The sequence below is a fragment of the Pantherophis guttatus genome, chromosome 7, assembly GCF_059756535.1.
Source record: "Pantherophis guttatus breed Tessera chromosome 7, ASM5975653v1, whole genome shotgun sequence".
In the NCBI taxonomy this organism is placed as follows: domain Eukaryota; kingdom Metazoa; phylum Chordata; class Lepidosauria; order Squamata; family Colubridae; genus Pantherophis; species Pantherophis guttatus.
This window is the reverse complement of record NC_142069.1, coordinates 31,952,082-31,964,626: the sequence shown is the minus strand read 5'-3', so window position 1 is coordinate 31,964,626 and position 12,545 is coordinate 31,952,082. Positions and strand designations below refer to the sequence as shown.

The following is a 12,545-nucleotide window of genomic DNA, read 5'->3' as shown; positions in this document are numbered from 1 at the left end:
CACATCAAGGGTTTTGCCCCCCAATGAATATTCAGCCTCCTCTGGGAAGTGCGGAAGCAAAGCCTGGAGTTTCTGTTGCTAGTTTCTTGCAGCTGGCTACTCAATTCACTCTTCCTTTCCCCTTCAGGCCTCTAGGAGAACAGAATGGCAACAGCAGCCCAGCCGTGCGCAGTCTTTCCACCGCTGCCAGCAACGCCTCTTCTCTGTCTTCTGGTTCCAATGGGCTCTTGCGACAAAATAGCAATTCTCCAGTAGGCAAACCTGGGGCTCTCCCTGCTAACCTTGATGACATGAAGGTAACCAAGCATTTGTAAGCTGCTTTGAGAAGAAATATTAGATATAAAATGCAAGTAAAATAAACATTATTGTGAATATGCAGCAAAGCAGATATTTAAAATGTAAGGGAATGTATTTCAGATTCCATCTTTTGATGTGGTAACTAATATAGCAGCTATAAAACAAGGTTAAAATCAGGGCTGTGGAGTCGGGAGATAAATGTTTCGACTCCGACTCCGACTCCTCAGTTTTTTGTACTTCCGACTCCGACTCCGATTCCAAGTACCCAAAATTTCCTCCGAGTCCGACTCCTCGACTCCGACTCCGACTCCACAGCACTGGTTAAAATATTAGAAAATAGATAAATATTGTAAGTGTATAATGCCTAATGCTCTCCTTAAGGTTGAGGCACTATAGCACTAAGATCTCCAGTTTAAACATCTAGGAGTCATCTTATATTTGTATTATTGTTGGGTGGTTTTTCATTATTATGGCAATATCAGAAGCATCATTTAGGCTATAATTACTTGCATATAGCACTACTATATTCTGGTAATTTTGGATCAGATTTAAGATAATATAATTCCTAAATTGCATGTTTACATCAGCTTTCTTTTACCTAAATATAGAATGTAATTACTTGGCTAGTTGTTCATTCAATATTATAAATTGTAGTACAGGATCTTTACTTCATTTCATTTAAATAGTATATTGTCTTTGCCTTTAATATTTGTTAACCACACTAATAAAAATGTGGTATAAGTTATTTATTGCATGGTTAGTGGATGGTGATGCTATCACTGAAATTGGTGAGTTTGATGCTGACCATACATTTTATTTATTGGTGGTGATGGGATTGTCCTTTGAAAGTGAAACTTTTGTGCTCATTGTTTTATGCCTTATAATATTTGGCAACCTTTCTTTAAAAAAAAATTAGAATTGAAAGGAGGTATCAACCAGGTTTACCTTCCAACTGTGATTTGATGTAGCCCTAGTAAGTAAGGGTGTCTTAGCTAATATAATTTCTGATAGAATTCTAACTCTTTGATAGGTGGCAGAGCTAAAGCAAGAGTTGAAGCTAAGGGCATTGCCTGTGTCGGGTACTAAGACAGATTTAATTGAGCGGCTCAAAACTTATCAAGAGCAGAATGGTGTAACCAGCCGAGTACTTGCTGCTCCAAAGCCTAACACAGCAATTCTCCCGAAGACTACTGAAGTGGTGGTAGCTTTCCCAGCTGCTCGGCTGAGTACAGGTCCTGCACTGGTCAGTACGGGTCTTACTTCAGCAGAGGTTGTTGTAGCCACTGTCACGGGCAATGGAGTCATGAAGTTTGGGAGCACAGGCTCAACTCCTCCTGTGTCACCCACTCCTTCCGAACGGTCTCTCATAAGTGCTGGAGATGACAATTCAACCAGTGGTGATGCTTTTGGGGAGATGGTGACTTCTCCTCTGACTCAGCTTACTCTACAAGCATCACCAGTCCAATTTTTGGTAAAAGAAGAGAGTTCCAAAGGTAACACTTGTAGTAGCATAAATGCAATGTCAAGAGTGGAGTCTAGCATAATCAGTAGCAACAACAGCAAAGACATGGAGGTCCAGGATAAAGACCAGATGCTGCAGGAGAAAGATAAGCAGATTGAGGAACTCACCCGGATGTTAAAACAGAAACAGCAGTTGGTGGAGATGCTAAAGCTGCAGCTGGAGAAAGAAAAGAGATCTCAACAACCACTGTCAGCTACAGTTGTCGGAGAAGAAAGAGCTACAGTCTGTGAGCCCTCCATTTTTGGTACCTCTATCAAGAACGAAAAGGGTTTTCTGAGTTGCCAATCTGTGGAGCAGCTGAACTGCCAAATTGACCAACTAAGACCCACACAGACCACCAGCCAAATGGAGACATCAGATACAAATTTAGTGCCAAAGAAAGCAGTGATGGTGAAGCAGGAGGTGCTAGCTGCTGAAACTGAGCCACCATGTCAGACCTCATGTTTTTTCATTGGACAGCAAGGTGGGGGCTTCAATGATTTCATCAAGGGAGCTTCCCCCCCTACCCTCATCACAGATTCCACAGGCACTCACATAGTCCTCACTGTGACCAATCAGAATGCTGAAAGGCAGACCCTCTCACCTCAGGAGAAAGTGGGAAGCAGTTCATTGCCGCTGAAAGTAAGTAAATGTGCAAACTCTTGTGCATTCTCTCCCTCTCCCTCATACACACATGCACACACAAACACACACAATCAAACACACACAGGCACAAAATTAATTGAAGAAACTAATGTAAAGGTAATGTTGGAGCAACAGTGTTTGTTTAATAATTTAGTTTAACACACACAACCTTTTGAACAAAACTTCATATGTGTCTTCCTGAAAGCAGTTTACCAGAATGAAATCATGTTGTTGTAATAGCAACCATAAATTGTCCGTTCTTATTAAACTAGATCTGCTCCTCCTCATCTACATTTTCTAGATAATTCATTGGTTTTGCAAGCCCAATTTTTGTTTTCCCTGCGCAGTAAATTCCCTCTGCTGCATTACTACTTTAACTTTTGCCCAGGCATCTGAAACAACATTCAATCCTGTATTATTTTTTCAGAGAATGTCATCTCCATCCGCAATAGCACCCAACAAGCCACCTATACAGAACTCTCCATCATCTCCTGAACCATCACCAAAGGAGTCCACCCAGAAGGTAGCTAACCACCTGTAGCCCTAACTGTAGCCCTGATTTGCATACTGAAGGGTGTTCTTCCTTTTTAAAATCAATGGACCAATCAGAATCTGACGTTTAATTCTTTTTCTTATCTCTTATATAGTGTCAGAAGTCAGGTCTGCAAATGGTCACTGGACAGCTGCCACAAACAATCTTATCTTTTTCTGCATCTCCCAACTTGCAGCCGTTCTTCCTGAACGGCTTCCACAAAGGACCACCGAACGCCAGAGTTCCTGATAAAACTGGCCAGTCCAGTGAGACAAAAAAGGTATTCTCAGTGGGTCCCAATACCATAAGATGAGCCTCTTGTTCAATATCTACATGAAAACACTGGATTAGGTCATCTAACCAGTTTGGGGGTCCTGCATCATCAGTACACTAATGATACTTAATTATACCTTTTGACCCCAGGCTCTCCAAGTGAGGCTACTAGGTCTAGTCCTGATGCCTGTAGGCTGGATGGGAGGAACTCTCTCTGATTCATTCCTACCAAGACTGAGTGGCTGCGGCTGCTAGGACCACCTAGCTCTTAGGATGTCCCAAAGGTGCTTTTTCAAAAGGCAACTAGACTTTGTTTTTCCTTGAAGACATTTCACTTCTCATCCAAGAAGCTTCTTCTGTTCTGAACCAAAGAAGCTTCTTGGATGAGAAGTGAAACTGCTTCAGGGAAAAACAAAGTCCAGTTGCCTTTTGAAAAAGCACCTTTGGGACAGCCATAACCTTGATGACTGAGACTCTTCATAGACATTTAGTTCTTAGGATCTTCTGTCTTTGCTTTTGGTGGAGTTGCACTTTCCCATTCAAGAGCTGTGCTTATGAGGATCTTTTTGAATTCAGACTTCCTATTTGAAGAACGGGTGTCAGGTTACCAAGAAGATCTTTACACAGTTCTATCTGGTGATGCTAGTCGTGCCTCTTTGTGGCTCAAGGGGCTTCAGACAGTCACTCATGCCTAACCATCTCTTACTGTGAGGCATTCTACTTGAGGCCTCCCCTGAAGACCTCTCAAAAACTTCAACTGGGCCTGAATGCAGCAGAATGGGCAGTGATGGGCTTGCATCAGTGTGTCCACACAACACCCCTGCTTTGCAAGCTGCATGAGTTGCCAATATTCTTCTGGGTGTGATTTGATGTGTTGGTTATCACCTGTAAAGCACTATATGGCATGAAGCTACTTATTTGAAGAACTGTCTTATTGCCCATGATTTCTGTTCAGCTGGCAAGGGCCAACAGTGGGCACACTCTTGATCCCCTTGATTAAATAATACCATCTGTTGGGATCTGGGAAGCATATCTTCTATGTCAAAATGTCTGTTCTCTGGAAAGGGGTGCTCCTCAACTATAGGGGCTTCCACCCTGATGGCATTCATGAAGGCTAAAGATCTTGCTGTTTTCCCATGTCTTAGTTTTTAGGTTGAATGGACTTGCTTGCTGGATATGTTTGGGAGGTTTTTGTATATGTTTTCCATGACAGATGGTCAGATGTTCCATCTTGCTTATTGTGCCTATTGCATTTTTAACTTGTTTTTTGGGGGGAGAGGGGTTGCTTACATTGTAAGCTGCTCAGAATCTGTGAAGAATGGGAGGGAGAGCCAAAGTCAAATGAGCACGTGGGTGGGTGGTTGGCTGGGTGCATAAATAATAGTGTGGACCAGGATCAAATAGAGACTATAGGTCAGTTCTCAAGAAACAGGTGTAGTTTCATACTGAAATGAAATTTAGTTGTTTCTGTTAAGCATCATTAAGCTAAGGGATGCATTTCTAGGAAAAAAGATTAACTTTCCTGGTTGAAATTCCATCTGGATTAGTAGAATGTATTTAACAGAATATCTGTATTTTGTTTTTGTATATTCTTAAATATTTCTAGAGGAAGCTTGCACTTTCAGCCATGCCTGATTTTCTTTTTCACCCATTTTCTCAATTTTGAGATGTTCCCTTTTTGAAGTCAGCTATGAGTGTGTTGGAATTGCTATGTACTATATGTTATTGCTTCTTTGAATGTTGAATTGTTCCCAATTGGTTCAATTACATCTATTTCTCAAGAGCCTAAGCATCACTTAAGAGTAGGTCTAGTATCCCCTCCCCCCATTAGTTCCAAAACCAGCTTTTCCAGTTTACAGTTACTCATTGAATCAAAGAATGTTATCTCTCTGCCATGGTTCAAACACAAAATTTCCAGTCAGTGTATTGATTGAAATTGAGATTAGTTGAAATCGTCCATAAATACATGGCTTAACTTTTCAGGTTGTTTTTTAATATCTCTTTTAATTTTCAGATCTCTTTGAGCATTTTGATTAGGGGATATTAATTTTCCTTTATGACCTGATGCTTTTAGTCATCAAATGATTGCTCTTATTAGGCGTGTCAAGTTAATTTGATTCAATAGTCTTTTTTAAATGCAAGGTAACACATTCTCCACCCCACCTATCCCTAACTTTCCTATAGGGTTGTAACTAATAATAACTATGTCTCCCGATTTACCCTAGTTCACCAGGTTTTAGTTATGCCTATATCTGTGCAGGTAGTCCTCGAGTTATGACTATTTGTTCAGCAATCATTTGAAGTTATGACTGTGCTGAATGAAGCAATTTCAACTATTTTGCCAGGTTCTCACTGTTGCTATGCTCTCAGGCTCATCTGATCAAAATGTAGGCACTTGACAACCATCTGACATTTACAACCAGTTGTAATGCCCTGTGGTCACACGATCACCATTTGCATCCTTTCCAGCCAGCTTTCCACAAGCAAAGTCAATGGAGAAGCCAGCAGGGAAGGTTGCAAGTAACTCAGGCAAGTCTCCCCTCGGCCTAATCTTTCTTTGCTTGCACACATGATGCCCTTCTTCCCCCCTCTGCTTGCACCCACCATGACCTCCCTACATGGACCCACTCCATGCTCTCTTTCCCCAGCCTTCCTGAGCTTGCACCACACTGCTACACCCCCTTTCCCCAACTTGCACGTAGCCTATGCTGAGCCACCCAGGGCCTCTCCCACAACTTTGCAGCACCCCTGCATTTTTTTTCTGGGACTTCCTCCACTTCCTGCTTAATGACCCGCACATGTGGAATTAGGACAACCAGGACTGCCTGGATTACTGTTGTTAGACTACGCGGTCATGCGGTGTTACGCTTTACGATTGCAGAGCGCATTGTTTAGCAATGGCAGTTTCTGGTCCAATTGCAGTTGTAATTCAAGGACTTGTTGTTGTTAGTTGCGAAGTCGTGTCCAACCCATCGCGACCCCATGGACAACATTCCTCTAAGCCTTCCTGTCCTCTACCATCCTCCGGAGTCCATTCAAGCTCACGCCAACTGCTTCAGTGACTCCCTCCAGCCACCTCATTCTCTGTCGTCCCTTTCTTCTTTTGCCCTCAATCTTTCCCAGCATTAGGCTCTTCTCCAGTGAGTCCTTCCTTCTCATTAGGAGGCCAAAGTATTTGAGTTTCATCTTCAGGATCTGGCCTTCTAAAGAAAAGTCAGGGTTGATCTCTAGGACTGATCGCCTTGCAGTCCAAGGGACTCGCAGGAGTCTTCTCCAGCACCATAGTTCAAAGGCCTCAATTCTTTGGCGCTCAGCCTTTCTTATGGTCCAAATTTCACAGCCTTACCTTGCAACTGGGAAAACCATAGCCTTGACTATACACACTTTTGTTGGCAGGGTGATGTCTCTGCTTTTTAGTATGCTGTCTAGATTTGCCATAGCTTTCCTCCCCAGGAGTGTCTTTTAATTTCTTGGCTGCAGTCCCCATCTGCGGTGATCTTGAAGCCCAGGAAAATAAAATCTGTCACTACCTCCATTTCTTCCCCATCTATTTGCCAAGAATTGAGAGGGTCGGAGGCCATGATCTTAGTTTTCTTAAGGTTGAATTTCAAGCCAACTTTTTTACTCTCCTCCTTCACCCGCATCAAGAGGCTCTTTAGTTCCTCTTCACTCTCTGCCATTAGAATGTTATCATCTGCATATCTGAAGTTGTTGATATTTCTCCCGGCAATCTTAATTCCAGCTTGTGATTCTTCTAGCCCTGCCTTTCTCATGATGTGCTCTGCATATAAGTTAAATAAGCAGGGCAACAATATATAGCCTTGCTGAACTCCTTTCCCAGTTTTGAACCAATCAGTGGTCTCGTGTCCAGTTCTCACTGTTACTTCTTGACCCGCATATAGGTTTCTCAAGAGACAAATAAGATGGTCTAGTACTCCCATCTCTTTAAGAACTTGCCACAATTTGTTGTGATCCACACAATCAAAGGCTTTAGCATAGTCAGTGAAGTAGAAGTAGATGTTTTTCTGGAACTCCCTAGCTTTCTCCATTGGCATACATACAACATACAAATTCAAGGACTATTTTTAAGGCATTCATTTACCCACTTTGGCCTACGAGCTTTTAGTTTTCAGATACAAATACGGGCATACGGCAGTATTCTTTTGATTCCTTTGTTCTTCTTTATTTGACCTTTTTGAATAGGCATCACATTAAGTATGCAGAAACAGGCCTGCTGTCTTGAAGGTGGGCGTATTCAGGTGTGCTATTAGGAATATCATCTACTTGAGGAATAGGTTTAATCCAGAGGTGGTATTCAGCAGGTTCTGACCAGTTCTGGACAACTGATAAATATCACCTCTGACTGGTCCCACTCCCATCTATTCTCGGAACCGAGTCCCAGCTGATTGGGAGGAAATGGGATTTTGCACCCCTGGAATGGGGTGGGAATGGAGATTTTGCAGTGTCCTTCCCCTGCCATGGCCACCAAGTCATGCCATGCCCACCAAGCCATGTCCACAGAACCAGTAGTAAAAATTTTTGAATCCCATCACTGGTTTAATCTTATATATTTCTGATGGATTGTGCATATTGTGAAACAAATAGATGTAACTATTATGGTCCCTCATGATGTAGATATAACAGTCCTATTAAGAGTTTTCTTAGAAATTCTACCTAGCCTTTTAATAGGAAGTTTATCATATAAACTTTATTGAGTTAAGAGAAAATTATTTTAATATATAAGAGAATACAGAGCTTTCTGGGTAAAGAAATCCATCATGAATTGGATGAGGCATAGATTGCATTATCTAAATGATATTACCAAGGGTAGTGAGTGATACAATGGGCCATCCTGTCTGGAAGAGGAAAAAAGTAAAAACTGGAGCAGCCAGACAACATCATCAAACACTTTGTTGAACATTTGCTTTGTAGTTGGTTTCAAAGAATTGCAACCGCCTATTACTTGTTTTTCCCTCACAGCTTCTCTCGCAGCCAAACTCTCCAGCTCCTCCTTCTCCACCCCATATGGACCTTGAGCAGCAGAAGCAGAGCCCGTCCTTCTTCGGCGCTTTGTCACCACTGCTTCTCCCGGCCACCTCAGTGGTAATGAAAGAACCACCAGGCTACGAGGAGGCTGTGAAACAGCAACCAAAGTCCTCTGAGGTGAGAATAACTGTTTTGCTGGGACAAATTAGGAAGCCACTTGGTGTGGATCTATCCTTTTTGCAAATTATCTTAATATTTTTGGAATTCATATATTGGATCGATCCACTTTACACCATTGAAGGTTATCTTCTGCCATTTTTCATATATAGTCTTCATAGCAGAAAAGAAGATGTGGGTAAAACTCTTGGTTAGCATATCCTGTTCTATATTATATTGATTATTTGACCACAGGGTGGTCATTTATACATTTATAATGTATAAATTGCTGCATTGCTATTGAATGTAATACATTAACAAACGTACTCTCTTCTTTCTTTTTTAGGAGAATGGCTGCTCAAGTCAGCAAATGGATGATTTGTTTGATATTTTAATTGAACATGGAGGTATGAAGAGAGGAACTTCCGGTCTGTCATTCTGATGGATTGTATGGCTTCTACTGCATTTAGCCCAATCGTTTAAAAGAGTGTGCCTGTCAGCTTTATGTATCAATTCACAAGGGAAGGGCCATTTTTCCTTATAGCACCAGGGAAAAGGCCATAAATAATCCTTAAAGTCCCTTTGTGTGCGTCCCCCCTTCCCCCCCAAGTATTCCATTCCTCCCTCATTACCATGAGTCTGCTGGAGGAAGAAGTGTGCTGGGGCAGAATGAAGCAGACTGCAAGTGCTCCAGTTCTTATGAAATTTAGGCTTCCCACACAATACTGATGCTAATGGAAGAAAAAGGCCTGCCAGGGAAGAAAGGTTGTAAGGTAACATAACACAGTGTATATAGAGTCTGCAGAAGCTGTTAGATCATACTGGGTCACATTTTGAGCTTTGGTTTCCAAATCATGTGTGGGAACTGGGGGAAATGGATAGCTGATGATTAGAGGCAATTAATAGAAGCTTACATTTTCCCCAAAAAGTGAAAAGCTGAACTTTTGAGGTAAGTCATGGTGCCTTAAACAAGCATAACAAGATGAAAGGGTGAGTGAATGGAATGAGGAAATGATTGTTGATGCATGAGAGAAAGCCTCACCTGTCACTGGTATGAAATCAAGAGTCTTCTGAAGGTGGCAAGGATGTGTATAATTTCTGAAGTGCTGCAATAGTAGTAAGGCGTTAATGGCTGTATCATTAATGTTAGAGGGTACGTAATACCTAATTTACATGTCTTTTTTCCAATAGAGATTTCAGCTCAATTCAAAGAGCAGTCTTCCCCAGCAAAGAAAGATCCCACTGTTACCCCAAGATGCCCTTCTCCATCTAGCAATCATCATTCCTCAGAGCTTTGTCTGCAGGGGCCTGTGAGTCACCCAAACTCTGTTAATCCACCAGGCAGACTGGAAGACTTCTTAGAGAGTACCACTGGTCTCTCTTTGTTGACAGCAGTCCCTGATGGAACTGAGCCCCTAATTGATCTCTACAGTGAGATGCTAAGCAGTTCAGCTATCCTGGACCATCCATCATCACCTATGGACACATCAGAATTGCACTTTGCCCCCGAGTCTGTTGGGGGATCAGGTTTGGACTTGGCAGAACCCAATTTGGACAGCATGGATTGGTTGGAGCTGTCAGGAGGGCCAGTGATGAGCCTTACACCCCTCAGTACTGCAACTCCTAGCCTCTTCTCCACAGATTTCCTTGATGGACATGATTTGCAGCTGCACTGGGATTCTTGCTTATAACTTTTTGACCAAGTAAACTGAAGGGAGTACAGGTGGGTGTAGGAGATGAGCAAGAATTTAAGTAAAAATTGCATCTAATGAACCTTCTTTCCTCTCCTCCCCCTCCCAGTTTTGACCAGTTTTTGTAAAGCTAGAGCCAAGGGCAAGTACCCATGATGTTTTCTGAATGAAAATTCAATCTCAGGAAAGCTTCCACTTTTTCCAGTGGTTTGTTGAAATGTGGCTCTTTCCTCAAACATTTAGCAATTGCATCAGAGTTGTATGAGTAACTGCAAATATTTCAACATAAGCAGCTTGGCAGAAGTTGGAACAGTTCTAGGCAAAGGATCCAGAAAAAATCATTGGCAAATACAGTTCTCCTTCCTGGAGTTGAATCTACCTAGTTAGAAAGCATTAAAAACATTGGAAAAAGTTAATTTGTCCACACTGTAAAGATTTTCACTTCGAATATGACTCATCTGGGAAAGGAAGTGGGAGATTAGGATGAATTCATACTGATGAAGTTTACAATCAGTTTGGAGGGTTACAGTCTAGTTAAAAAAAACTTTTTCTTGATAATGCTGTATTATATGCGCTTCCTGTCTATTAAGAAAGTTAAATCCACATTATATTATAACTTAGAGAACAATTCTTGCTCTTTAACGTTGTTCTGGATTGCCCCAATGTAAAATAAACAGAGGGACAATTATTCTGTTTCTGGTATCTTACCAGGCAGGATTTGCCATGAGTCAAGACAGTTGTACAAAGTACAGTATTTTCAGCTTTCTGCAATTCCTTTAGAAATTATTCTAATGGTTCCAGCTATGGAACATAGTGCTGTTTTAAAGAAATGGAGTTCTGAACTGACTGATTAGCAGTCTTAACATCTGCAGCATTTGAGCTGCAATGCTCTGCTCTTTCTAGAGAGATTTAGCTGTCCTCCCTGTTTTTGCACAGATAATATAGCTTCCTCTGTATTGGCAACTGGGTTCATAGGAAAATAATCTCTGCATTACATCGCTGCATTTAAAGCAGTTGTGGTTGTACCTCTCCTTGGATACCTTGGCTGATGTCAACACTTTACACTTTTCAATCAAAATAAGAACCTCAAGGAACATACACATCAACTTTCTTCCAAAAAGGAGATCATTTGGTATGGAGATGCATGTGCTATTATGCAGAGGAAATTTACGTAGCCATAACCCCTGCTACTGTGAAATGTGGTTGTAAATCCCAGTCTTTCCTCTTGAAACTTGGCTTTATTTTTTACTTAGTAAACTTGTACATATCTCTATAAAACTGTTCTAGAAAGCTAATCAAATTAATCCATTCATTATAAGGTGATGCTTCCCTTTAGCTTCTCCTTTTTGTAAAACCGGGGTTGGAACACATACTTTGCCCTTGGATTACCAGTTTAACTTTTTTGCATATGCCATTAAATATTATTAGTCAATCTCCCTTTCCGTAGAGAAGAACTCATGGATCTGTTGGCATAAGCTTCTTCCCCACTACTCTAGTTTCATGGAATTCCAAAAACTCCTTTACTTCCGAGTTTATATCATCCTGATACCCCCCCCCTTCATGATGAAGAGCCTCATCTTGAAAAGTCAGTTGCAGTTATGTGACTAGCCAGAGTCCTAGAGTAGATAACTGCAAGTGAAGCTGATTTCTCTAAAAATCATTCTGCAGAAATCCGATTGTTAGAATTGCTGAATGTATTCATCTTTTATATTCTGCAGGACATGCAACCAATCAGATAAATTAGTGGCTAGTTTGCAAAGATAGATAGTTTTTGGATAGTTTGGATAATAAAACTGTATAACCTACATTAGGACCATATCAGTGGGTGGGAGCAGTTAGATCAGTATGAGCATTTTGCATCTCCCCTCAGTCTGAGAACAGTAAACAAGCTATCAAACAAGAGGACTTTATCTCAAAAGGTGCTATGACAGCAACTGTCTGTTTCTGAAAGAAGAAACTATTCTCCATAAACAAATTAGAAAAACAAAATGAAAAGCTTTGACAGAACACTACTAATACTTAAAAGGCTTTTGAGATATTACTTGTCATGGAAGGGGGAATTGGGATTTACATCAGAGTCCATTTTTCTCCAGTGTATAAAGTAGTATCTCATTTATCTTGTCTAAATTCTCCTTTTACCCCATACAGTAAATAAGAATCTGCCTCTAATTTGAATATATGCATTTTTCTGCTGATAATCATAGTTGTATAACATGTATTAGATCAGCATGCACATTTTCTTCCTGTACCCATCAACAAAAGTAATTAGCAACACAGGGAGGAGTCTTAAGTAGGGCTTATGGATTTGACATAGAATGAACATGCAACTGGAAAAGAATATGTAATGAGAAATTGGGGAAGGGTAAAGAATGGATAAATCAAATTATTTTTTCATTTACAGATATTTGAAAAATCCATTTTATTAAAAAAATTGTGTTCTATCATTTTTGTACATCTTATCTTT

General features: G+C 40.9%; 1 protein-coding gene across 5 annotated transcripts in view; it reads left to right on the top strand.

Annotated features, from left to right (window-relative positions):
* MRTFA (myocardin related transcription factor A) overlaps positions 1-12,522 on the top strand; it is a 73,539-nt gene extending 61,017 nt beyond the window's left edge. For all 5 annotated transcript variants that reach the window (XM_034403397.2, XM_034403395.3, XM_087873906.1 and 2 more), the window contains 7 exons: positions 128-296; positions 1,328-2,440; positions 2,871-2,966; positions 3,091-3,255; positions 8,229-8,411; positions 8,737-8,797; positions 9,582-12,522. In XM_034403397.2, the coding sequence (XP_034259288.2) occupies positions 128-296; positions 1,328-2,440; positions 2,871-2,966; positions 3,091-3,255; positions 8,229-8,411; positions 8,737-8,797; positions 9,582-10,081 (2,287 nt within the window). In that variant the 3' untranslated portion in view covers positions 10,082-12,522. The remainder of the gene's footprint in view (positions 1-127; positions 297-1,327; positions 2,441-2,870; positions 2,967-3,090; positions 3,256-8,228; positions 8,412-8,736; positions 8,798-9,581) is intronic.
* The last annotated feature ends 23 nt before the right edge of the window (positions 12,523-12,545 follow it).